Source organism: Coniosporium apollinis (assembly GCF_000281105.1).
Source record: "Coniosporium apollinis CBS 100218 chromosome Unknown supercont1.6, whole genome shotgun sequence".
Taxonomy (NCBI): Eukaryota; Fungi; Ascomycota; class Dothideomycetes; genus Coniosporium; species Coniosporium apollinis.
In genome coordinates, this window is record NW_006913268.1 from 224,210 (window position 1) to 249,545 (window position 25,336).

Here is a 25,336-nt window from a genome sequence, read left to right on the forward strand (position 1 = left end):
TGCTACAGTACAGAGCTGTACGGAAGCGTAAAGTGTAGTTACATGCCTAGAAAACTCAACGGAAACGATATCGTGTGGGACGATCACGTGATCCAAGGATCGTGAAGACCGGACGAAATTGAAAGCAAAAAAATGCGCCCTTGGGTATAATGCGAGAAGCAGATGAGCCATAGAAGTAGAGGGAAACGAGTGTGGTATCTCTGTGAGGCTTCCAAGATGTGCCGTCATTCGCCGTGAATAAATCCGATGCTGTGGCAGGAAGAAGAGGCCAAACGATGCCACAGCAGAAAGTGAGGAAACAGCAAAACTGGGTATATGAATCGAAAGGTGGTATTGACAATTTCCGTGCAACAGACATCCAAGATGCCTTGACAGTGTATTGCTCGTAAGAGTTCGAGTGAAAACGCCTCCTATCGCCACGACGCCTGCATGTCCAAATTGAGCATTCAAAGTTCTTTAAGATGCTTGAGAGAGTGTGTTGAAGTAGGCGAATCTAGCCTCGACGTCCATCTCGTCCAGGTTGAGGAGGCCAGCTCCTGTTGTATCTGTCCGTGTGAAACGTATCGTGTGGACCTGACCTGTGAGGTGGAGATATAGTGGACAGTGGACTCTGCACAAGCGAACTTGGTGGTGTAGGGACGACGCCTAACGAGGAAAATGCCGGTGGAGCGTTCGGGGCACTGGCTGGAATGCTGGGAGGGGGTAGAGAGTATGTGCTTGTTCTTCGACGAACATTTCTCTCCATCTCAGGAGCGGATCTCTCGGACATCCCCGAGTAACCACCTCTGGAACTGCCACCGCTGGTGGGCGAAGTTACGCTGCCGGAAGGCACCGAAGGCCGTCTGAGCCGTGGCGATTGCGGGCGTGGCCAGTATCGCTCGCTTCCAGGTAGATTGCTCACGATCTGCGCGAAAAAGTCCCTTTCACGCTTGTAAAACTCGCTGTCCTCGTTGGCTTCCCGTGCCTGCTGTTCTAGCCTGCCAATCGTCGTATTAGCCTCTCGCTCCTTCTCCTTCCGCCGTTGTCGAAAACGTGCCGAAGCTCCAGCGTTGCGCTTTCGCTTCTCATCGGCTTGCTTTGAGGCTGCCGATACATCGACTGGGATCTGGACCGAGCCCTGACCCGTCTCCAGAGTGAGGATCTGGTAGCTGGTTTGACCAGTCGATGAAATGGGGACTCCGAACGGTCTCTCAGCCTCAACCGGTACGGAGGGCATTGAAATACTAGTGGGAATTGTACCGATACTGGAAGAGGCTGGGACGTACTGGGAGGAGGTAGATCCCGAGACCCCGCCAAACATTGTGGCGGGCGAAGTCTGAACCATTTGGCTCTGACTATATGTGGAATAGGTAGTGCTAGGGCTGCCGCTTTCGGACGGTGCCAAACCTCCGCTTGCTCGCCTAGAGCCTCCAGGAATGAGCGGTGGGGTCGGCGCAGGAAAGTTATAGCCACTGCGTGGAGGTGCTGGAGGAGTCGGTAATGGCGGCGCGCCCAAAGAGCCAGGCTCCATCGTATAGGGACGGCTCGCTGGAGAGAAGGGAGACCGATAGGCGTCGATGGACCCAGTAGCGGGTCGCATAAGTCCTAGACTTTGTACGCGTTGCACTCCCACAGACCTTGGCGTCAAAATACGCCTTGCTGCCCCTCCTCTTCTGGGAGAAAGAGGCTCCTGGGTAAAACCTGGTTCGGGATAGCCAGAGCTTGTCCTCCTTGTTGCAGGCGGTGGCTCCATGGGCGGTGGAGACTCCATCTGAGCAGCGCTTCGCCTTAGATTGCGCGGCTCAGCAGGTTCCGGCTGTTGAGGGTTGAGGATGTTTTGAACCTGTAGGGATCTAGTGCTTCTTTGCTCGGGAGGCGTAACCATAGGATCCAAGCTTTCCCGTAATGGAGGGAGGTTTGCTGCGCGACTGGCATGCGATTCGAATCTACCATCTTTCCTTATCCCAAGTATGGGCGTCTGGGGGTCCATAGGCGACAACAGATGTGCTGGCGCAGTCGGCTGACCGTATGTGTTGTCGCTCGTGGAGCTTGCCGGAGGACCTGATGCAGGGCCATGGTGCTGTGACATCAAGCGCTCTGCCTCGTGGCTCTTGTAGCCTCGATGTCCCGACCATGGGCGTTTCCTTGAAGCGTCTTCGACTCCGCGGGTCTTGGAGTAATCCCCGGAGCGCGGTCTGTACTCTGACTCGCGAACGTCGAAGGGGAATCGAGGACTCTTAGAGAACGGACGCCCAAAAGGACTGTGGCAGCCGCGAGCGGGAATGTCTAAGGTAGCCACGATGATTGATTGTTGCGGAACGTCTTAGACGTCCCGAGGCGGACGAGCAGCGGGTATGAATACTTAGCAGAGCCGAACCCACGGGCCGGGAGATCGAAGGTTAACAATTAGATCAAGAATGGCGGAAGTAGCTCCATTCCCGAGGTCGCTGATCGTAAAGGATGGACAGTGCAGGGGCGAAGGGTTTTTGGAATTGAACTGATGGGAGATTCAGAGTACAGTCCCGCGGCTTTGCGGACGCAGCGGCGAGGAACGTATCGCCCTGTGACCTCTGAACGTCAAGCGGTGATATAACTGGCAGTTGCGGTGTGAAATGACCGCACACCAACCGTAAAATGAAGCTCGACGCCGACCCATGTGCTGGGAGCCACCACGATCGAGGAAAGGGCAAAAGAGCTTGTACATCATACTTACCTTGTCGATAAGTAGCAGGCTAGCTAACGCAAGTCCAGTATGGGGGGCGGCCCACGCCTGGCGGTTGACGACCATGCGCGGAAGCCGGGAAGGTTACCCTACCTTTGCAGCGTCTGCTATCCACGTCAGATCTTGCATGGTGCAACGCGCGCGAATGTCAGACTAGCTGCACGCGGAATGGCAAAGGCCAGAGTCTGCCCTACGCTCGCCCGAAACGAACTAAGGCTAACGGTGAGTGTGGCTGGCGTTGCTGTCGCCGTTGAGCAGGCCTCAAGACTCGCGAGAGCCGTGGGCGGCGACTGGATGGTTTCGAGCAACGGCAGAGACGCCCGAGCTGTGAGTGGACCGTGTTTCTAGTATTGACCAAGTGCGGCGGATTGGACCGGGAGTGGCAGCGAATGGTGCGAGGAGGAAGGCATGGCAGAGGCGCGTGGTAATTGTCCTCGACTCTGGCAGGGAACCAAGCCACGCTTGCAAGGGGACCCGTTGCCTGTTTGAGCAGCGGCTTGGCGGTGTCCATCGAAACGGATTGATTAGCACCGTTAGCAGCCTGACTTGCTGGCGAAAGTCATCATTTCGAAGAGCACTAATATTCTCCGGGCAGAGAAGGGACGGCAGGACCAGGCGTCCTAACGGCTCGCCTAGCTTTCCTCGCTGCCTTCGCCATGCATCCCCCACTCTGGTCGATGTAACTCGCCCCCCCTAAGTGAACATGGCAAGCCGCACATCGCGCAAAAATCCCGAAGGCAGAGTGTTGCTGGAGGCGACTCTGTCAATCGACAGTACTTCTGCAAGGCCGAGCCGAACCCCCAGCACGCATAAGACAGCGGCCGCGGCGGGGTTGCGGGTCCAGCTCGAGACTTGGGCATCAGGATCACCGACAAGGGGCTTGTCTTGGCTTCGAGAAGCATGTCAGCGCTACAGAGGAGCCGAGCTAACTTACCATCTCCTGCTAAACGCTTGCGGCAGCCCAGCAGGGACTCCTGTTGTGTCAATAGTTGTGCTTTGCTGGATTGAGTCTATCGAACGTTCCTCACTAATCCTCAGTAATCTCGGCGCCAGTCAGTCCGGGGGCAGTACGTCTTGCGTCTAGCACTGCAGGTACTTCGTGCGCCTTAGCGAGCGGCACAGATACGATGGCGTGCAGCTTGTCGCTTCGGTGCAGATGGTCTGATTGCTGCGCAGCAGTCACGATGGCGAAATGACCCTAGCAGAACGTTGGGCAGCAGCAATCTGAACGCTCTGCGGTCGAATGTCGACTCTGTTCCGTTCGCCGCTGTGCCTGACCCAGCTTTATTACTCGCGCGCCACGCGTAAATATGGAAGCCGGGAACCTACGCAGCGATATCGCTGGTGTCTGCGTCTTCGCAAATGCCGTTCCTCAGCTGCCTTACCGGTTCGAGAAAAGGGCCACAACAAGAGGCAAGGCGCGACTGTTGAGCAGAGCTGTTGAAGGGCCGCGCAGAGACCGCCTTGCACGCAGTACTCCGTACCGAACTCGCTCCTGGCCAAAAGAAATTGCGCTCACCTCATGTCCTGGCACCCCATGATACTCTGTGTTCTGCAACGATTTGTGGTCCACGTACCTACCAGTAATCGTTCTGCGCGAGTGACGTGAACACCGGTTGCTAGCAGCTTCACCAACCTGCAGTCGGACGTGTTGCTTGTCGACTTGTTGTCGGGGGTCTGCGTTGCGTTTGGCTAGCGATGCCATTGGCCTTCACCTTGTATCCCTGCCGCATTGCATCTTAAATCATGTGCCGGGCTGACTGTTAGGATGTGCATCTGACAGAACCACCAGCATTTTCCCTTCCACCAGCGGGCGACTAGTTTTCTGATTGGCCGCAGCCGGCATTTAGTTTGCTCATTTTCCAACTTTTTTGTAGACTTGGAGCTGGGCATGCCCTGCGCTCCAGCCTCGACCAGCGACTGCAGGATCGGGTTCCGTCGATTTCCGCCTATCTCAGATGCCTTGGCGGCTGCATTGCTCCAATGCCAACGTGGCCGCGCAATGTGGCTGCACTAGAGAGCGTCTTCGAAGGCCTTAACCATGTGGCTTCATCTTGAAGCGCACGGCAGTCCGGATGATGTTGCGGTGCAAGCGAGCACGGGCATGCTTCGGCGCTTCCCGTCCCACCCCTTGACAGCTGTGAGTTCGGTAAGGTACTGCAGTGCAGTGATGCACTTGTCCACGACGAAGCTTGATGGCGATTTATTGCTCAATTAGCCTTCCGGGCGACAGTGCCGCGCAGAGAAAACCATGGGACGAATGACCATCGCTTGAGGGTAACAACAGTAAATTATCGGTAATGTTCATTCGACCCTGGATCCATGGCAGCCCGCCCCGTCAATGGTGATACGGGAGATTGACCTAAGAGAATTGATCATTCCACTCGGCAACGAACTAGAAGATGATCATATTCACTACCCATATTACCGGTTTCAATCCCTTCGTCATGTTGGTTCGAGTTCGTCATCTGATCAAGCTGCGCATCCGCCGCTGTCATTATGCTACCTGATCTCGAATCTTGGTTAGAAGCTGATAACGCGCCCCTGGGGTGCTCCGAATGCCTACGCGCATGGCGCTCTTCGTTGTCATTCATAGGCACCTTGAGAAAATAACTGCATAAACGCTGCTTCGGACGAGCAGGTAATTTATCGTTAATTTCCGCCAGTGTGGTTCACACGACTTGCTCCTTGCCAAGCATCAGCAGCGGAGGCGCTCACGAGTCGAACCGATCGCATCTCCGGGGTATCCATGCAACCGGTAAAGCCATGTTGACAGGCTGCGTGTATCGGTACGTTGCCAGCATTGGGTTGCCTCCGTTTTAATTGCGAAGGCGATTCCTTGTAGCAAGGAGAGAATTCATTTCGCAAGCGATAGCGGCCGGATTGCGCATGCCCGTTGGCAACCGGCGCACGCAGTAGGAGTGCGAATCGCTGCGAATCCCGCCCTTGATGCTGAAGAATGGTCCGTCTGGACATCTGAACAGAGTGTCGGAATCCGATCCGATCAAACCACCCCAAGCCCCGTCGCATCTAAAATTGGGACTGGGCATTTGGAGTTTCGCGCCGTTCGACTGGGACTGCAGATCGCAAGCTGATCGACGGCGGGCCGTGATTTGACGTCGCCGCTTGAACCATCCCAGCCGACTGCTCAGATCTTTAGGTGTTTGTTACGTGAGTCGTGTACTGCAGTTTTTTGGAGGTGCTCAGACACATTCTCCTGCGGTTCCAGCGCCAACCAACCGCACAATCTGCAGGATTTTGCCTCCAGGCTCGCCGTGCATGTCATCCCGACGTGCATGCATGATCCTTCTCCGCACGGAATACAGTGAGATCAGCAACGAGCGTTAACAAAGTAAAGGTATTCGCCCCTTTGCCACATTGCGCCATTGCAAGAAGACGAACGTTGGACTGCATTGCAGCATTTGTGCTCCTCTCGATGTCTCTTCTTGATCTCATTACCGGCTCGAAACAAACACAGGCTTGTTGCCGAGGCTGCATGGGTAGGCAGCTCGTGGCGTGAGCGTGGCGGTCGCATGAAACGACGATGGCGATCATGCATCAAAAGCGGGACGCACACGCTGCGACCGTTGCGCTCCAAAAGTCGGCCACTCCAAGAGTCAGCAAGCGGACCCGGTGAGGCGCAAAGTCTTTACGCTTTGGGTGGATACTGCAAGCGTAGCCGCGCTTGGAGCGCCTCGATAAACCAGCGAAATGAGTCGAGGCGTCACTGGGCGTCCTTCGAATATTGAGCCCGCTTCTCGAAAGCCGCGAGGACACTTCGGACGCGTCTCGAAGTCCCAGCCTGATGTCGGGTGGAACGTCGACCATGCGCCGAAGCTGAAGAAGCACGGCAAGGCTGATGCAGTGCGGAAGCTGATCCCGTGATCCTAGTTCAGCCTTGGGCAGCCACAATAATCGGTGAGGAGATCGATGCACAACTCATAACACTAAAAGTCGGATTGGCCTGCTTTGTTTGATGGTGTTTGTGTTGACATAGCCTAGAGGGGACGTTACAAATATGATATGGAATTCAAGATGATGAGCGAGGGATGATCGGCCTGCATGGAAGATGCGAATGATACCATTCCCGGAGCAAAGAATTGCTGATCAAGGCCGCTGTCTGGACTGACACTGCTAGGAAGCGTGTCCTGTGTGGAGCCGTGTCCAACGCAGCCAGCCGAAGCAATGGCTTGCAATATGCACTCATGTGTTAGTCAATCGGAGAGGCTCAACGACATTGCCAAGCGACTCTCATCTTAAGAAAGACCCACCACACTGATCCTAAAAGGAGCCGAGTTGAAGCCGAAGACCAAGACGCCGAAGACCAAGACACGGCAGACATGCGTTGATGTTGACCTCGACGTTGAGCCGTAGCGGCTCGGGAAATGTGATTGACCTGCTCTCAACGGCGAGATTCAAAATGGCTCGAAAGGGACGCCACCAACAGCAACAGAACGCGCGCGGTTAGAAACGTAATTGGAGGCGCATCATGAGCATCATCGAGGCGTTGCGAGTGAGATTAGAAGATGCCGGGGTTAATCGGACATGGTCCTAGGACAGCCCATGTTCTCAGAACGGGAAGATTGGAGCATGTTGAAAAATAGAAGTGCAAACGCTCAGATGCTCGCGCAGCATGCAGTACCTCAGAATCTTAACAGGGCAGCCTCGAGGAACACTCTGTCCGTAACGTAACTACTCATAGGGAAACATCTACATTTACTATCCACCGCCAACAGCAGCAACCAGGATCTAAGGCCGACAACAGCAACGGCTCAGACTCTTTCACCTTGATACTTGAAGCGGTACAGCTTGCGACCCTTGATGCCAACACTGCACTTGAACAAACTGCCCTGCAACTTCGCGCTCTCCGGATACTTGTCCGGTTCCTCCTCCTCCGCAGATGTGATGAAGAGATCCTCACCTACGAACGCCGGGCAGGATATTGATCTTGTTGGCAGCTTGATCTCCGCAACCAACTTGCCTTCAGGGCTTATTCTAAGCACTTTCCCAGAGCCGAAGACAGCGGTCCACATGTACCCCTCTTCATCGATGCAATGGCCATCCGGGGCGGAGCCTTCGTCCTCTATGTGGAAGAAGACGCGTTTGTTGGAGATATTGCCGGTGGCCGTATCGTAGTCGTACGCAAAGATGTTTGCTGTCGGGCCGTCGGCGAAGTAAAAGGTCTTGTCGTCGGGGCTCCATGTTATACCATTTGGTATAGAGACACCCTCGAGCATTCGATGTAAGGTCATGTCCGGGTCAAGCCGGAACAGCACGCCTTCGTCTATCGGATCCGTAACGAGCGGGTCGTTCATCGTACTGACCCAGAATCGGCCTTGGCTGTCCACTGCACCGTCGTTGCCGCGCATTCTATCGCAGTCAGATCCGCTCTGAGAACTCATACAGACTACGCCTACCTGTTCTCCTTGCCACCATGCTTGCCATCGTTTATCTCCTCCTCCGTCCAGTACTTCTTGATGTATCTGTACTCCGCAGTCTTGCGGTTGAGGATGCCGTAACCGTGTTTTCCCCCGAACACGAACTCATCATCATTACCCTCTATGTCAGCAGTGCAGCTGATCAGACATCAGCTCGGGCCGGTTATGACATTCGCTATATATGCGGCGCCCACCCAATTGATATGTCCAGATCAGCAAGCACCTTGTGCGACGAAGGGCCCTCATTGAGATCGATCGTATGGACTTTGGACTTGACGATGTCTACGAAGCGCAGCGTGTTGGCCTTCTCCTCCCAAAATGGAGCTTCTCCAAGGCCACAATCGATCTTGAGGTATGGCTGGTGCGGTAAACATTAGCGAAAGTGATACCTTTAGAGACTTGTGACACCATTTAACCTGGACCCTACCTTGGAAACTGTGTATGTCTTGATGTCGCTCATGTTTGCTGTCACAAATTGCCCACTTATGCCTGCTGATGTAGGGTTCAGAGTTACACGAAAACACTACGTTCACAGATGTCGGCAGGTCACTGGAGGTGCGATGATCTCATACATGGGTAATTGTGCCTTCCCATCCTGAGGCACCTTCCAAACAGCCCGTTCCCAATGTTGTACGCGGCATTTCGTTGAGGAGCTCAGCGGTGATTTCACGCCACGCCGTGTCAGTCAGTTATTGTTTGAATCCTTGAACTCTGAGAAAGTTGGAGTGCTCGAGTGAGCTAAAGATATTACGATCACGTGCAAGCATGCTGTCAACCACTCATGCTCTTTGCTCGTACCAGATTAACATCACTGCGATACAACATACAGCATCTCAGACCGGACCTCCAACGTCTGAGGTGGTACATATAGCTGTATGTCACCGTAGAGGATAGACCCGTTTTCATCTAGTCGATTTCAGGCTCTTTCATTCCCGGATCTCTCGGCTTTGGGGGCATGCACCACAAGAAACTGATCGATACCCAGGAGTTCGCGGTCAATGTCCAGCCTACAAGAGAAGATCCACATAGAGGACACAGCAGAGGTGCTGAGCGATTACGGCGGAGCAACACCAGTAAATGGTTGCTGTCGGAATGACATTGGCGAATATGCTACAGGCTTCCGTACTGCCCTTCAACGGCCTAGATCAGTATACTACCGCACCTCCTAGGTCCATCGATGATTTGACAGCGGGTGAAATGCAGCGAGAACTCTCTGAAAACCTTACAGTTCCGCGTGAAGAATAACGATACTAGCCGCAAAAGTCCTAACGATATCAAGGAACAGAAAAGTTCACGCCAGACATCTTTTCAGCGAGCCACATCTGACTTCAAGCCATACTACCGCTTTCCTTCTTGAAGCCGCCGCCCCTTCAACATGTTGCCCTGCAGCGACCTACCCATGTGCTGCTTGATTTCCGAGTTGCACCCAATCGAGAAGACCAGATGCTGGGGCTGGTTACGGCTTTCCTACGTCGTTATCATATCAACCACTCCTCACGTGTTTGTTTGCCTTAGACGACACATTTGGGTTCAACGCTCGGGCGAACACTAAGGCTCCTATGTCCGGTGGGATTGTGGATTTACAATGGAGGCGTCGTGAGTTTTGAGCGGCTACAGCAAGAACCCAAGGTCCTTTGGAAAATGATACTAACAACGGCTCGTGCAATCTTTGACCATAAACTCCAATACTCCACATAACGCCCCGTAGAACACCGAAGCGCTTTCAAACTCGCTAGAACATCACCAACCCCACCAGCTCTTAATCTTATCTCCCATCGACTCTTGACCGTGCTCTTTCCTTTTCAACCTGTTCTGCCTCTGCTCTTCTAACGCGCTCTCAATCTGCCTCCCAAACTGCCTGCCAGCATTCAGCTCCGCCTGGATAGCCCTCAACTCAAGCTCTCTGTCCTCTCTCGACAAGCTCTCCAGCCTCTTCTCAAAATTCTTTCTAGTCTCCTCCGGCACATTCCCAAACACATCCTGATTCCTTCCCGGCGTCGCTGGCGTCGGCAAGTTCTTCGCCGCGGCCACACTACTCGTCTGCGTTTCCCCCAAACTCGACCCCGAACCCCCCGCCATCGCCTGTCTCATGCTCTCGCCCGACAGCACCGGCTTAAACTCCGGCACCGGCAGCCCCGCCTTCTTCGCCTCCTCAATCTGCCGCTCCTGCTCCAGCATCCGCTGATATAGCCGATCAGCATGCATCTGAATCCTCTCATCATCCTCCTCGCTCCTGCCGGCATCGCTCAAATATCCGAGTGCCTTGAGGAAGCGCCCCTGCACCGAGTAGCACCGCTCCAGCGCGTTGTTCTCCGCCTTGCACATTGTCATGCGGGATTTCCAGCTTCCGGACCTGAAGCACTCGTTGTAGGCTAGCTGCTCGAGCGCGCAGTTCTCGAGGGCTGCCCGCCCGATGCCCGCTTTGCGCTCGTTGTAGGAGTCGATGATGTCGGTTAGTTTTTCTTGGTCGGACTTTCCGGCGGACTCGACTTCGGACTGCGGGCGGTAGCCTTTCCAGAGGTGGGCGTAGCGGCCATCTTGATAGAGGGATTGGGGTGGCACGGCGGGAGTGGATGGGTCCGCGGAGAGGGAGGTAGTGGATGGGGTAGATTTGGGCTGGACGGTGGGGAGATGTGGCCGTTCGATGGGTGCGGAGGTCGGAGGTGAGGGCCGCGGTGAGGCGCTCTGGGGGCGTTGGGCGGGTGCCTCTTTTTCGAGGAAGTCTCGGAGGGCGGGATCGAGCTTTTGGAGGGGGTCGGAGGAGTTGTCTGAGGGGGAGGAGGGCGAGGAACCCCAGAACCAGCCCATCTCGAATGCAGATACTCCAATGTCCTCTGCTGAAGCTCTGCGCCTGATATGGATACAGACTGTTCGGTAAATCGTTCTCCCAAGAGTTTTCAGTTGATTTGTCCCGATGATGAAACTCTGATGGAGCTTGCAACACCTCCGCCTTGCTCCGAGCGAGCTCCGCTGCTTATCGATATTCACATCGCGTCCTCAGCTGCACGACGCGCCTAAACTCCCTCCCTCCCCACACCCACCTCGCAAACCACCACAATGGCGCCCCCCGACAGAGAAGCCCGCCGCCAGATACGCCAGCGTGGCGCCGGCAACCGCAACCTCGCAAACGCAAACTTCGGCTTCACATTCGGCGCGCCGCCCGCCGCGGCCGCACCGCTACAACCGCGAGCTTCTGCGCGTCGCACGCCCGCCAGACTCACGCAACAGCCTTCATCTCGCCGGACACCGAAGACATTGGCGCCGAGAGCGTCGGCGAGGAAGACGCCGGTGAGGTCGGAGAAGATGGGTAACACGCCCGGTAAAATGAAAACCCCTAGCCGGCTCGAGACGTACTTTCCGCAGGGTACCGCGAGGAGGCCGGGTAGGAGTAGTAGCGCGTCGGCGGTGGCGCTGGGGAGTGCTGTGCAGGGGAGTAGCGGGAAGTTACGCGCTATCAGGACACCTGGGCGACCTGGACAACAGACGGTTGCGACGCCGAGTGTGACGGGGAAAAGGAAGAGGGGAGGGGCGCTGGATGCGGTTGTGGAGGCGGAGCAAGAGCTGGATGAGCTTGGCGGAGGGAGTGTGGAGGGGAGAACACCCGTGAGGAGGAGGACTGGTGAGGGGGTCGCGAGGGCAAGCACAGCAAGGCGGAGAGCGGTTCAAGTGAGGAATGATGAGCGGGAAGACCTGGATGAGCTTGGCGGAGGAGATGAGGAGCATATGCTGTCAAGTGGGAAGAGGGGGACGGAGATGCGTGCTGGATCCGTCTTGTTACGGCCACTACTTCCGGCACAGGGCGAACCAGACGAGTTGGAGAGCCCTCTTATTAGTTCCAGGCGGCTGGCACGCGAGCCACAGGCAGCCCATAACAATGCGGACGGAGAACCTGCAGTGCAGAATGGGCCAGGCGTCAGCGAAGTCATTGACACAACCAACGTTCCGAGGAAGCGAGGCAGAGGAAGGCCACGCAAAGCCGTATTTGCGGTAGAAGACGTAGAAAGACTTGAGGCGGAACCAGATGCTGTTTCTAATGGAGTAGTGGAAGATTCATCGCGGATTTCCGCTAAAACACCCGCCCGCCGTACTTTCGGGAGCGAAGAGCGTCAAGAAGCCGATGCCGAAAGCGCGGACGAGCTTACACCCGCCGAGTCGAGACGCAAGGGAAGGGCTGTCCGGGGAGCACCAAAGAGTCAGACCCCAGCATCAATGGATGTCGCTGATGCACAAAGCTCGGATGACCTATCACCAGATAAACCGGTATTCAGCGCCGGCCGGCGGAAGTCGCTTCATGAACGTCAGTCGCAGCATGAGTCTGGTCGAGAGGGTGAGAGCGACGATGAGCTGTCCCCTGAGAAGTCAGAGCAAACTGCCGCACAACGACAAACTACGAGCAGACCAAGTCGAGACCGAGCACAGCAGCAGAGAAGCAGACTCGAATATTCCCCGGTCGAGAAAGACAGACTCAAAGCTACTAAGAAGACATCCACCGAAAAGTCACTTTTTGTAGGCGCCAAACCATCATCAGACGACATCGAATCAGAAACACCACCTGCTCCCTCCCAGTCCAGACACGACTCCATCCCTCCAAGACCAGCTAACACGGCGTCCACTATCACCAAACCCCTCAAACGCCGCGCAGACGCCATCTCTAAACCATCGCAACCCGCAAAACGGCGGAGAAGCTCGGCCGCCGCCACCGTCCCGATAACAGCTTACCGCCTCTCCAAGCCCTCCACCCTCGAACCCTCCGTGAACTACCCCGCGCCCCGCATCCCAATCCTCAACGCCATCGACGTCCTCGCGCAAGTAACCTCCGAAATCTCCGCCCGCCTCTCCGACAACCTCGCGCTCCAATCCCAGCGCCAGCCCTCCTCCGACGCGCGCGCCCGCGCTCTCCTCCGCCGCAAACGGGCCACTGTGCGCACATTCTCGGCGCACCTGTCCGACGCGCTGTTCGGGCTTACCGAAGCCCTGGATGCGGGAGCCGCGCTGCAGAGCCGGCTGCGGGCGGCGCGGAAAGAGAAAGTGGCGCTGAGGGAGGAGTTGCTGGATGTGCGGAGGCGGCGCCAGGAGGTGCTGGTCCGCATGGATCAGGTGAGGGCGGGGCACGCCCGGGCCCAGAAGGAGGAGGGGGAGAGGGAGGCGCTGAGTGAGGGGTTATTTGATATTGAGGTGGCAGTGCAGAGGGGGAGGGAGAGTGCTGGGGCGAAGGGCCGGGGAGAAGAGGGACCGGAGGAGGGTGTCGAGGGGGTGGTTCGGGGGTTGGTGGAGGCTGGGATTAGCGCGAAAGGAGAAGGAGGGATGCTGGTGAGGGTGAGGGCTGTTAATGCGTTTTTGGAACGGGCGGCTGCGGTGCTTGAGGGGAGAGCATGAGGGATTCGCAAGTTGTTACGACTGGCGTCACGTACCACTCAAGATGGGCACAGTGTTACGGCGAGGGCAAACGCTACTGTCACGGTACTAAGATGATCAACATACCGATCTGATTGAGACTTCTGCCGCTCGACTAAAAGTCTTCCTTTCGGCGGAGCCCGCGCGACTTAGACTCTGTCGCTGACATCAACAGATCTGATGCCGACTAAATACAGTCACGGGTAGAGCAAAAACTGTTGGTTTGTACCTTACAAAATAGTTATGGATTGCATCACAGCACCCTCGGACCACTGCTCGAACGAGCATATCAAGCCGTCAACAAAGCCCACTCTTTCGTAGGTCTCTGACTCGCTTCTATATGGTCTAAGCAAGAGACCACATGCTCTTGAATACCCAACTCGGACCAAAAGTACCGCGTAAGGTACCTCGGAATGACTCTCGCGATTGTCGTCTGTTACGTCCGGCCAGAGGTCACCAGAAGCACAATCGCCGTTCCGCGTGGATGCGCTGACCACTTCAAGTCCCGTCCCCCATTCTGATTGGACAGGATTTTTCTCGCGAACTGTCACTGCGGCTACATAGCCGTATACTCGGATATAGCCGCTCGCTGCAGGGCCATAACGGTTAGGCCCTGCAGGGACACAGTCGACGCCGGTGATCTTGATACATGAGCGTTCGACATCACTCATCCATCGGTTCCACTCCACCTTCCCTGTGACCGACGACCATGCCCACGATGGAGCATAGTAGGCCGTGTGCCTCCGGCTAACGTTACAGCGTCCTCGACTGTCCGTTTTGGAAACTTGCCAAAGAAGCTCTCTTTCCATGTCTTCTTTCCACAACCCGCAGAAGTATGTGTTAAGAGTGGTACTTTGCATCGCAGCAGACCGGACAAAGCCACGAGACGGTCCGAGTCCACAGTCAAGTCGCGTTCATTGTACTCGAAACTATTTCGTGCCAGCCGAAAACGAACTTCATGCATCCTTTGGCATCTTTCCCGACAGGAGTCATGTACGCGTTCCAGCCTTCGAGTTTGTCTTTTTCGAGAGGCGGAAAGGTACATTCACAACACTGCTCTGTCATGCGTTCCCATGACATTTCGTCAGCCGAGTAAACCAATAGCCGTCGGGAGAGAAGGTACTTCTGGAAGATCCATCCCCGAGTACTCAATTTGCTTCGCAAATGCAGGTCCATGAGGTCGCTATGCGCGCCGACATTATTACCTTGCGGTACGCAAAGTGGCCTTACGTACATGTTACTCCTCGTTCCGTCAGGCACTGGGTATGGGACTTTCGCGCGGTATCTGTGATACGCCCGTTTCTCGGATGCAACAAAGCAGCCTCCGCGGGCGTTGACAGCCCCATCCGCGACGACCGTGACCCAAGCGTTGCTATACACGTCTTTCATCCTGCTAGCCTCGATAGCCCAGCCATCAGGACAGTCCTAGACTATACACAGCGAATCGATCCAGAGATACTCGATACCGAGCCTTCTCGTCATTCTTACAGCGTCTTGAAATGTAGCAGGGAGTTGTATGAATGGAATCTTTTTGTTCCTCTTCCGAAGATTTTCTTGCGTAATCTGCAACGGAATCTCACCGCCCCAACACCAGCTGAGCGCGACATACTTCGCTCGGTTTCTTGCGGGTTGTCGTACGAGAGGTACAGGAATGGCTCTTCGTCGTCAGAACTGACGTGAATGACCCTCGTCGGCAGTCGTGCCAAGTCTGCCGTCTGGCAGAGAGGATGCAATGTATCGCAGTCCTCCACCCACGATTTGGCCAGGTTCATGCACTCTTCAGAAGGGGAATCTGTAGATACCTCCCGGCCGAGGCTGATGTTGTCCCATACGCTTCTCTCGCCTGCATTTGTTAGCTTACGGGCTCTCAAATACGGACTTGCCCTGACTATGACAGAAATTACCGGACTCATAGATCGCCGGAATTCCGACTTACTCCGATATCACCGAAATTTATTGAATCCACCACGTTCCTAAAGTTCTTTACTCTGGCCATCAACCTCTAAGTATGGCTTGAACACGCTTACGGGGCAGTATCTTATAGGAGTTGCTTCTATTCATGATCTTCTAAAACTGACTGAAGACCTATCTGTTTTTGGAGCCCGGCGATTGCTCTCAACCAGGTGGACGGCCCGTAAAACGTAGCGTATGGAATGCCAAAATAGAGGAGGTACGAAACGGACAAGTTTTACCAAGATGGGTGTAGAACTTCATGCTTCGATCTTCCGTTTTCAGGTTTTCCCCAAACGCGCACACTCGAAGAGGCTCACTAGGACTTCCTCCTTCAGCGGAAACCTCCTCAACACCCTCAGGCGATCCCAGGTAGTCAATGACTCCATTGTAGAGCAAGGTACAAGCAGGACACCCGTTTCAAATAGCGAAGCGCAGCTTGTTGATATGGACGTGCAACTCTCCTCCGCGGAGATCTAAGCAGACCGTACAGACCGGCATGCTTAGCGGAGTCTAGAATGTGTCGGCAATAAAGGATTAACTTCAATACACAATGGATGTTTATGACGAACAATGGGATAAAATTACTTCCCCGACTTATAGAGAGGACAGATCCTAAGTTCAGGGCCATAACGTGTTAGCCTCAGCTGCCAAACTGCAGCCCATGGGCCATAGGCGGCTTAGTAAGCTCACTTTAGAGCTTTCTCAGATAGGGTATTCGTACAACGTCCAGGTTCTAAAGATCAACTTGTTGACAACTGCCTTTGGGAAACTTACGCTCAGGATTCTGCTAATGTCTTACTATGAGCCGCTCTGCAGATATCGTAACGAGCGGTTGATAGGCTGCTTCAGTAGCACATACGAGGCAGTGAAGAACGCCGGAACGAGTTTAACCTCGAACTCGAGGCCTATCTGCTCAGCTTCTTCTCCCTAATAAACCACGCCGCAACAGCCGCGCCCGCCACAAGCCCTATCTGCAGTCCAAACGCCGCTCTCGTACTCCTCGCGTAGCAGTCCCTCACGATACTCCTGACTTCCGGTTCTAATGTCTTGATATATTCCAGACTCTGTCTCACCCTCTCCGCGATCTTCGCTGCGTCCTTTCCGCTGCTCAGCTCGCTCTTCAGATGCGCCCGCAAGGCCTGGTTGGCGACAGTCGCGGAGAGCGACACACCTGCCACGGAGCCGAGAGAGCGGAAGAGGTAGGAGCAGGCGGTTGCGACGGCTTGGTCTTCGTGGGAGGCGTTGGCGACTGTGACAGTTAGCTGAGCGTCCTTTACGCAGCGTAACAGGATGAAATCAACTTACTAAGGGCAATGAGAGACGTCGTAACTCCGATGCCATTCGAGAACCCAGAGATCATCATGCCAAAACACAAACCCCACGTTGAGTTAGTGACCAAACCTGCAAAGAGAAGAATGACACCTAGGCCAAGCACCAGAGTGCTGTAGCAGCCCACGGTCAGCCAGTAATATCGGCCGGTCTTCTGCATATAGAAGCCGCCGAACAAAGATCCGGATACACCGGCAAGGATGCCAGGAATCAGTCGCACTCCGGCTTGCGTGGCGGTGTGTCCGTCCACGGCCTGGAAGTACAGCGGTATGAAGAACAGCGCGGCAAGCCAGCCGCTGAACGAGAAGAAGTTACAGAGGTAGCACGCGAACAGTGAACGCTCAAAGATAATGTGACCGGGCGCGAAGGGCTCCGCGGCGACCTTCATCTCCACGCCAACAAACAGCAGAAAGAGCGGCAAAGAAACACATAGCGCGGTGATGGTGACCTTATCCGACCACGCAACATTGCTGCCGCGATCAAGACCTAGCAAAAGCGCAAACACAGCGCATATCAGTATAGCAGCACCCAGAAAGTCAATCCGCCTCAGCTTTTCTTTCCAGTGCGCCTGATCCTGCTTCGGCACGTTCAAGATGAAATATACGGCGGTGAAAGCAATGAGGCAGAGCGGTGCCTGAGCCATAAAAGCCCATCTCCACCCCACTGAGTCGGCCAAGATCCCACCCAAGGGCGCTCCAGCACCCGCGCCAGCCGCGTAGATGATGTTCACATAGCCCTGCCACTTGCCGCGTTCTCTTAATGGAACAGTGTCGGACATGAGAATAGACACGACGGTCGTCATGCCGCCGCCCCCTATACCCGCAAACGCTCTTGCCGCAACAAGCTGGTTCATGTTCTGCGCGAGACCGCAGCCTAGGCAGCCGAGCCCAAAGACCACATACGCGAACAGCAGACACGACTTGCGCGTGAAAATATCCGACAGCTTCCCATACAGCGGCTGGAAGCTGGTAAGCGTCAGGAAATACGCCGTCGCTATCCACGACGTGTTGTTCAGCGCGTTCAAGTCTGTGCCGATCTTGCCGTAGCTCGATACGATGATGGTTTGGTCGGCGGCGGAGAGGAAGATCCCGATTGCGACGGCGGGGAGGATGTATTTCATCCGCTTCTTGACTTCGGGCTGCCCTTCATACTGCCGCTGGCGCCCTTCGCTCGTGTTTGTGGTCTGGCGCTCGAGGTCGTCGCCGTCGCCGCTGCCGTCCTCGCTATCGTCCGAGAATGTAGCACCTGCATCTGGGCCCTCAGGCGCAATGCCGGCGGAAGAATCGATGGGTTGCGGTAGGGATCCATTGCTATGGCTTCTGGGCTTAGGGAGGAGGGGAGAGGTTTCGGTGAGCTGCCCGGTGGGCTGCCCGTCTGGGGAAGACATGACTATATGCCCTTTGATGGAGGATTGCGAGTGCTCGAGCCGGCGGGTCGGAGAGAGTGGAATGAGACGGACAAGGTCAATGTTCCAGGTATCATCGGTCGTTGTATCTCTTAAACTCGACCATCGCCCTCCTCTTACTCAGCACAACCTGTAGCACGAGAAATGTTTCCGTTGGTTTACGGAGTGCTCGGTCAGCATTATCGGAGATAAGGCCATTTCGACTGCCTGACTCCTCAGGCACTGAGCCTTGCAAAAGAGCCTGCCAACACACTTCAGTCCCATACACTCTCGTTACGAGTCAGCTAATCCGAAGACTTGAGATGCACTGAAGAATGATCCTGTTAGAGTCGGCGGTTTCGAGGACAGCTTCCTCTTCTCCGGTCTCGGGCCGGCCGTTCATGCCCACGCCCTTCGGATGACAATGCTCACCACATCACAAGCTGACTGAATATAAGTATCTTGATACAATCGTAGAAGTCATTTCACTACATAGACAGATTAGTGTCCTTTAGCTTTTCACACCCTATACCCAGCCAATATGGTCCAGATAGAGCCTTTCGCCGTTGAGCATGTGAGTACAGTTCCATCTCCTGCCTCTCATCAGTCTCCGATCCTCATCCACGGCTAAGCGATTGCCGGTGTCCTCGCTCTTCATGTGTATAAATTTTAAGTCTCTCTTGGCTTTACAGTCGTCTTGCTTGATCATCGATGTTCAGCGTCAAAAGAAACATTCTATTGGACGATGCCTAAGCTCCACCAGAAAGAGGCGCCTCCTCGACCATAGCCGCTTGCTTGGTACCCGTCTCAAAACCAACATCTCTCGTGTCATGCGCGGACACTGACCAAGATACAGTGGATGGATGAACACGAAACGAAATGTAAATACAACATCGCCGAGACCTGCTGCGCGTCCATCTCACTAGACCAACTGCATGAGCTCTCCGAGGACAAATCAGCCAGTGCAGTTCTGCCGCTATCCAAGAAGCTCGACTACGGCGTCATCCGGGGATCTGAGGCGTTAAAGAACAACTTATCTCGCCTTTACTCTTCTAGAGTGGGAACCCCACTACCGGCAGATAACATTTTGATCACGAATGGAGCTATTGCCGCGAATCATCTTGTGTTCTACTCCCTCGTCGGCCCCGGAGACCATGTGATATGTCACTATCCAACCTACCAGCAGCTCTATGAGATCCCCAAGTCCCTTGGAGCTGAGGTTGATCTCTGGCACGCCAGGCCGGAAAAGGACTGGACGCTGGATATCGAAGAGTTGAAAGCGATGATAAAGCCCAACACTAAGCTGATCGTCATTAAGTACGCCGGCCCACAGCCATCTACCCAAATCCTCATGACTGACCCCTTGCAGCAACCCCAACAACCCCACCGGCGCCCTCCTCAAGAAATCATTCCTCCAAGATCTCGTCGACGAAGCCTCAGAAAAGTCAATCACTATCCTCTCCGACGAAGTCTATCGCCCAGTCTTCCACTCCATAACCCCCATGTCCCCGGACTTCCCGCCCTCGATCCTCTCTCTCGGCTACCCGCACACCATCGCCACCGGCTCACTCAGCAAAGCCTACTCGCTGGCCGGGATCCGCATTGGCTGGCTCGCCTCGCGCTCCCGCGACATCGTAGAGAAGTGCGCGGCTGCTAGGCACTACACGACCATCTCCGTGAGTCAGTTGGACGACGCTGTGGCAAGTTTTGCGCTAAGCCCGGGAACGGTGCATGGGCTGCTGGGCCGCAACATCGGGCTCGCGAGGACGAATGTCACGCTGCTTGAGCGGTGGGTAACGAAGCATGATGAGGTATGTGAGTGGGTTAAGCCGGTGGCGGGCACGACGGCTTTTGTGCGGTTTCATAGGGAGGGGAGAGAGGTGGATGCGGAATCGTTGTGCAAGAGGCTGTTAGAGGAGACGGGGGTGTTGTTTGTGCCTGGAAGCTGCTTTGGGAAGGAGTTTAGGGGGTATGCGCGCATTGGGTATGTGTGTGAGACGGAGGTGCTCAAGGAGGGGCTGGAGAAGGTGAGGGGGTGGTTGAGGAAGGAGTTTGATGACATGCCGCTGTTGGAGGGGTTGAAGATGTCCGGTTAGACGCGCGGTTCGCGCTGTACATGGGTTGATAGTCATGGAAGATGACTGTAGTTGTGATGGTATAGCTCAAAGGGAAGTGGCTATATTTTGCGTGATATTGCTGGAGAGTCATTGTGCACTGAGCACTCAAGACCGACAAGGCCCCATACTCATTCCAGTATCGGCCGCCACATCTTCCTCCCCAGAAAGCCCTTCACGCCTTCATCAGCAAAGACATCTTTACTCAACCGCCCAGTAACTACGCTCCTCTCATGCTCAGCTCCCCGCACGAAGAACGTGCCAAAGCCACCAAGCTCCAGCTCTCCATGCTTACTATCATCCCCTCCGGGACCTCCACGACCCCCATTCAACAAGCCCCGGACCCATCTCCCTTTCTCAGGTCCCGAACTCGCTCGCACAAATCCCGAATTGACCTGATCGAGCCGCAGAAACCACTGCCGCTGGTGGATAGAGCCGATGCTGTTCGTAGCCCCCGGGTAAGCATTGTTTGTTCGTGTCGTTTGGTCCTCGTCTTCAACTTCTGATGCGTTGGCTGCTTCGATTGCTTGGCGGTCGTCGTCTCCGCCGTGAAAGGCTGAAGGTGTTGCAGAAGCTGTCCGCGAACGCGGAAGCGACGGCGATACAGTTCCGTTTCCGGGGTCTTCGTCAGTATCGCTGTCGGTAGCAGGGTACATTGGTCGCGATGGAATGAATGTGCTCTTTCGTCGGCGCTTGCGGGGCGTTGCTTGTGCTTTGGTGGTATTGTTCGCGGGTGGAAGGCGGAGCGATATGGTATAACTCCGTGGTAGCCGGGTGCCGTGGAGGCGAAGCCGGATGTGAGTCTGGATCCATTAGAGAAATAGCTTACTCGCGAGCGGTGAGCTAGCGTACGGCTTGGAATGCTTCGAAAAGCTTTTGGTTCTCGGATTTGCTTCTTTGGTGGGCTGAAGGGGATGGACCTGGCGCATGATCCGAGCCGCCCGACAACTCGTCGTCGGTTTGCACGGCTCTGGCCTGCCGTTGGAGGATGGAGTATTCGCCGGTGTCCCAGATGAGCAGGGAGCCGGTGGCATGGGAGGCAGACTCGATCAAGTTGTTCTGGAGCCGATAGCGGTTAGCGACTGTCTTAATGACGTTACAGCTGATTGAAAGCGCGCGTTGATATTCCCACAGTGACCCTGAAAGCGGAGCGTCTGTGGCTCTATGGTACCTGGAATTGATAATGAGTTCTGGCAACGCTCCACATGGAGCGGTAAATACAGAGGTAATTACGTCGTGAATGAAGCAAACGGTAGTGATTTGAAAGTCAATCTTGTTTTGTCTCCATGCAAGAGTGGGACTGTGGAAGATCGGCTTCTGGATATAGCGATGAAATTCGTAAGAGTGAATGCGTACCCACAAATTGTGCACTCTCGTCTCAATGGCCAATCTACCCTGCCTCTTGGAATTAGGATTACCGGGCAAGCCATACGGTATTGCGAATGAGATAGTGCTTGTCTCAGAAAATTGCAGGCGGAGGTCATCTGCCTCTGTCAGCCGACAGTATCAGTATCTAGATAAGAAGATTCGCTATACAATGGACTCCAGCAACTGGATGATCATGTTGGTGTATCACAAAATGGCGCCCGCGCGGGTGTTGATTCCGCTGATGGAGCTTCACAAAATCGTCGATGGATAGCCTCGGGGCGCCTTTCTCTCCAGACCTCGATACATTACTGAGATGCTCGGAGAAGTAGGCAAGATGATCACGTATTCTGGCCTCGCCCGCTTCGATCGCTGCGAGACTGGGCGCGGCGACCGGAGGTGGTCCATCCTTTGGATTCTCTTGCTCTTTCTGTAGAGGCTTCGTTTTCCTACTGTGCGTTGGGGGTGATATTTCCCTGGTAAGACTCGCAGGCTTTTCCATACTGTCGACTGCCAAGGAGATGGTTCATGGTTTGGGTGGTGGCAGAATGTGACACCAATCCGCTGGCGCACCAAGAGGTCTTCCGTCTTCACACGGGGTTTTCTTCCACTTCACAACAAACTTTCAGTCCATTATCTGTTCTACGGTTGCAGATTATAAGTATCACTATGTGCTGCAGTATGCGTATCGGCGCTGCACGCTTTGTGACCACGTCTCGTTTACATGTTCCTGAAGCCTTCCACCGGCCTCAAATGGCAAAACCAGCCCAGACGTATCCCACAGCCACATAAAATTACAGCCAGAAGAGTACCTGATAGTACTGCTCTGATAGATCGTCATCGACCGCTCATACTCTCCATTAAAATTTTACTTCATCTGATCCTATCTTGCACGCCGAAAATCCTGCGCTCTGATTAGCCCAAATGGTCTCTACCACTGGTTCTATTAACCATCGATATTCTACCCACCGCTCAGACACGTGCTTCACTCGTAAACAAATCGAGTTCACCGTGCTCTTCTCTTCTGCATCTTCCTCGTCCTCACACCTTGCACCTCCTTCACAAGCTCAGAGAAATTCAAGATGCTCGAGATGCAGTCCCTCAAAATCACCTCCCGCGCCGGCGCCAGACCAAAGTCGACTCGTGCCCCTTGGGATTTCCAAAGCGCAAATCTCTTCGTATTTACAACGCTTGCGATCGGATTTTATGTGCAGTCGTCCAGTTGGATCTATCGGGAACATGAAGCGGTTTGCGCAAATATCAAGAACCTCAACGGCACGCTGGCTACGTATACGGCGATCGAACACAATGATACCATCGTCGATCAGAAAGTGCTGCGACAGATCACCGACCTCACGTCAACCGTGACCTTCTCCGAGGTTAGCAGCCCAGTCCAATGTCTCACCGTGGTCGCTGACGTTCCCAGGCCGTCAAACCCTCCAACGTCTGGCTCGCTTGCATGCTCGCCAACACCGTCTCCGGCTTCATCCTCAGCCTGATCTTCATCGCCACCGCCGCCTTGACGCTCCTACCATCGATCCCTGCTGCACCATCCGCCTGCTACAGCGCCGTCGTCACGCTCTGGCTGATCCCCGGCTTCTTCTACCTCTTGGACCCGCTCCTGCAGCTGTGGACGTACAAGTACGCCGATATTATCGAGGCGCAGAGTCTGTGCCGCATAATCGCGTATTGCTATCTCGCTGCGGTGTCCTGGTGTCTCTTTTGGCAGTCGATCCCGTGGCGGCCGGCCAAAGTAACCTGCTGGAAGGAGGTGACTGAAGAGCAGGTGGCGAATGGGGTGAGGCGGAATGTCACAAGGGCCAAGGAGTATTACGTGACGGAGCACTATGAGATCAAGTTCGAGCCGGTTACGGAGGGGAGGAGGCGGTGGCCTTGTGGATTTGATGCTGTGTAGGGGTTGGCTTGATGGCTTGACTGGTATGGCTTGGAGAGTCGTGTGTGATTTGTTCTTCGTCTGGCTTAAAGAGGTTCGGAGTTGTCTGCTGTATGTAAAATCAAGGGTATTCGAGGAAAGGGAACCCCCTGTAGTTCATCTCGTCCTAGCTCAGTTCTAAAGGTATGAAGTACTCTTAATGAGCAAATACTATGCTGCATATGCTCAGTAAGCCGAATTAACGGTGACATGATATTGGAATGTGGAGTCCTTCGGTAACACGAAGCTGGACTTCCAATGGCGCTGAAGTGAACTTTGGTACGGTGTCAGGTAATCCTTAGATACCCTGAAAGGTCGTCTATGCCTTACTTCTTCTGGATCCAGTCGTTTCCGAGTTATTTGCTGTACGCAGAACTAACCGCTTTCACCTGGCTTGGTCCTGGAATGGTGAAGTCCTTCACTGAGCAAACACGGTGTCGGATACACCTATGCAGCCGAATCAACGGTGCTACAAGTTTGCAACGTGGAAGTCTTTGGCAACATGGAGCCGGATTTCCCATGGCACTTAAGAAGGGTTTAAAACGGTGTCAAGTAGTTCTTAGGGGAGTACTACCATCGTAGAACTACACAGAGGAGCTTAAGTGCAAATGCATCATCCACGCGCGAACAAGATAATTGGAAACGTACAACGGATAACCGGAGAAACGGGACTGAGATGCGGAGTGACTGAGAGCGGAGATTAAACTAGATGGCATCGTTTCTTCCCACAAATGTCAAGTCCATACAGGATGCTTCGCGGACAGCTATGTCGAGAGCTGCAGCCGCGTTGTATGAAGGCACAAATATGAATTATACGATCTATAGTACCTAGCTGTATTGGAGATGAGGTGCTCAAACGCGATTGTGCATCAAAGATACCTCGTGTAGGTGGTCCTTAGGAGATTGAGGCTGCTGTATGATTCCAGATCCAGTTCAATCGAGACTCTAAGTCATATAGTCTACTACAAGAAAAGGTACAACTTACTCGTACAGTGCGTTCGAGGTCTCAAAATGGTCTTCGACGTTCTGAGCGAGACCAGTTGGCTGACGCGTGACCTGCCGGCTGGCTCGTGCCCCATGGCCAAGGGGGTGGTGAAAGACCTAATGACGGGTCCGTGAATGCAATCTCCGTGCAGAGACTGGCCACGTATCATTTCACCGGCCCCCCAAGCTCATTTCCCATCAGATGCCGGCATGCTGCAAACGGTGCAAACGCTGAAAACGCTCGCTTGTCTTTTAGCGCTCTCTGGAGTGGATATCAGAGGACTCGAAATTCCAAGCTTCCAAAAAATATACTTGTTCGTACCGCCCAATCCCCACCCTAACATGAGCTTTCCACTAACAGCATTGACAGACCTTGTTGGGATCACCGTGATCAAGACGACGGTCGATCAATCAGAACACCCTGCATTGCACAGCGCGGCGGTGGGCTGGTTTGAATCTCCTTCGGGGGCTTCACTGGCGCAATTTTTGCTGGTCCGCTATGGCTTTTCATTGACTGCTTCGCCTTGCGCGAGGTGTTGAAGAAGAGACTCGGTTACTTCGTCTGCTTCTTGAGATAGACATGCTTCTAGATCAATATTCAATGAGACAAGCAGCCAACTCGGCGTGATGAACAAGTCTTCCACGCGCCCATAGGACTTCCAACAACTGCAAATCCAACGACGGCTTTTTGACCGCCGCGATCTGACAACGCAAGATAAAGAAGAGAAACTGATTACGGCC

The 25,336-nt window shown here is 54.5% G+C and overlaps 8 protein-coding genes across 8 annotated transcripts; 3 read left to right on the forward strand and 5 right to left on the reverse strand.

The window, feature by feature from the left end:
• Positions 1-746: 746 nt before the first annotated feature.
• W97_01705 (uncharacterized protein) lies at positions 747-1,324 on the reverse strand (the record flags this gene model as incomplete). The annotated part of the gene is made up of 2 exons (XM_007779610.1): positions 747-842; positions 902-1,324. 2 exons carry the CDS (start codon positions 1,322-1,324, stop codon positions 747-749), a joined length of 519 nt encoding a protein of 172 aa, XP_007777800.1.
• Positions 1,325-7,473: 6,149 nt separating this feature from the next.
• On the reverse strand, positions 7,474-8,599 carry W97_01706 (uncharacterized protein; the record flags this gene model as incomplete). Its single annotated transcript, XM_007779611.1, has 4 exons — positions 7,474-8,071; positions 8,119-8,277; positions 8,334-8,497; positions 8,567-8,599. The coding sequence occupies 4 exons, from the start codon at positions 8,597-8,599 to the stop codon at positions 7,474-7,476; spliced, it is 954 nt and encodes a 317-aa protein (XP_007777801.1).
• Positions 8,600-9,879: 1,280 nt separating this feature from the next.
• On the reverse strand, positions 9,880-10,947 carry W97_01707 (uncharacterized protein; the record flags this gene model as incomplete). The annotated part of the gene is made up of 1 exon (XM_007779612.1): positions 9,880-10,947. The coding sequence occupies one exon, from the start codon at positions 10,945-10,947 to the stop codon at positions 9,880-9,882; it is 1,068 nt and encodes a 355-aa protein (XP_007777802.1).
• A 249-nt stretch (positions 10,948-11,196) lies between these two features.
• Positions 11,197-13,515, forward strand: W97_01708 (uncharacterized protein; the record flags this gene model as incomplete). Its single annotated transcript, XM_007779613.1, has 1 exon — positions 11,197-13,515. The coding sequence occupies one exon, from the start codon at positions 11,197-11,199 to the stop codon at positions 13,513-13,515; it is 2,319 nt and encodes a 772-aa protein (XP_007777803.1).
• Positions 13,516-16,391: 2,876 nt separating this feature from the next.
• Positions 16,392-18,202, reverse strand: W97_01709 (uncharacterized protein; the record flags this gene model as incomplete). Its single annotated transcript, XM_007779614.1, has 2 exons — positions 16,392-16,735; positions 16,792-18,202. The coding sequence occupies 2 exons, from the start codon at positions 18,200-18,202 to the stop codon at positions 16,392-16,394; spliced, it is 1,755 nt and encodes a 584-aa protein (XP_007777804.1).
• A 538-nt stretch (positions 18,203-18,740) lies between these two features.
• On the forward strand, positions 18,741-20,295 carry W97_01710 (uncharacterized protein; the record flags this gene model as incomplete). The annotated part of the gene is made up of 3 exons (XM_007779615.1): positions 18,741-18,773; positions 19,056-19,516; positions 19,569-20,295. 3 exons carry the CDS (start codon positions 18,741-18,743, stop codon positions 20,293-20,295), a joined length of 1,221 nt encoding a protein of 406 aa, XP_007777805.1.
• Positions 20,296-20,444: 149 nt separating this feature from the next.
• On the reverse strand, positions 20,445-22,180 carry W97_01711 (uncharacterized protein; the record flags this gene model as incomplete). The annotated part of the gene is made up of 4 exons (XM_007779616.1): positions 20,445-21,116; positions 21,166-21,372; positions 21,670-21,797; positions 21,850-22,180. The coding sequence occupies 4 exons, from the start codon at positions 22,178-22,180 to the stop codon at positions 20,445-20,447; spliced, it is 1,338 nt and encodes a 445-aa protein (XP_007777806.1).
• Positions 22,181-22,760: 580 nt separating this feature from the next.
• On the forward strand, positions 22,761-23,593 carry W97_01712 (uncharacterized protein; the record flags this gene model as incomplete). The annotated part of the gene is made up of 2 exons (XM_007779617.1): positions 22,761-23,057; positions 23,105-23,593. 2 exons carry the CDS (start codon positions 22,761-22,763, stop codon positions 23,591-23,593), a joined length of 786 nt encoding a protein of 261 aa, XP_007777807.1.
• Positions 23,594-25,336: the final 1,743 nt, after the last annotated feature.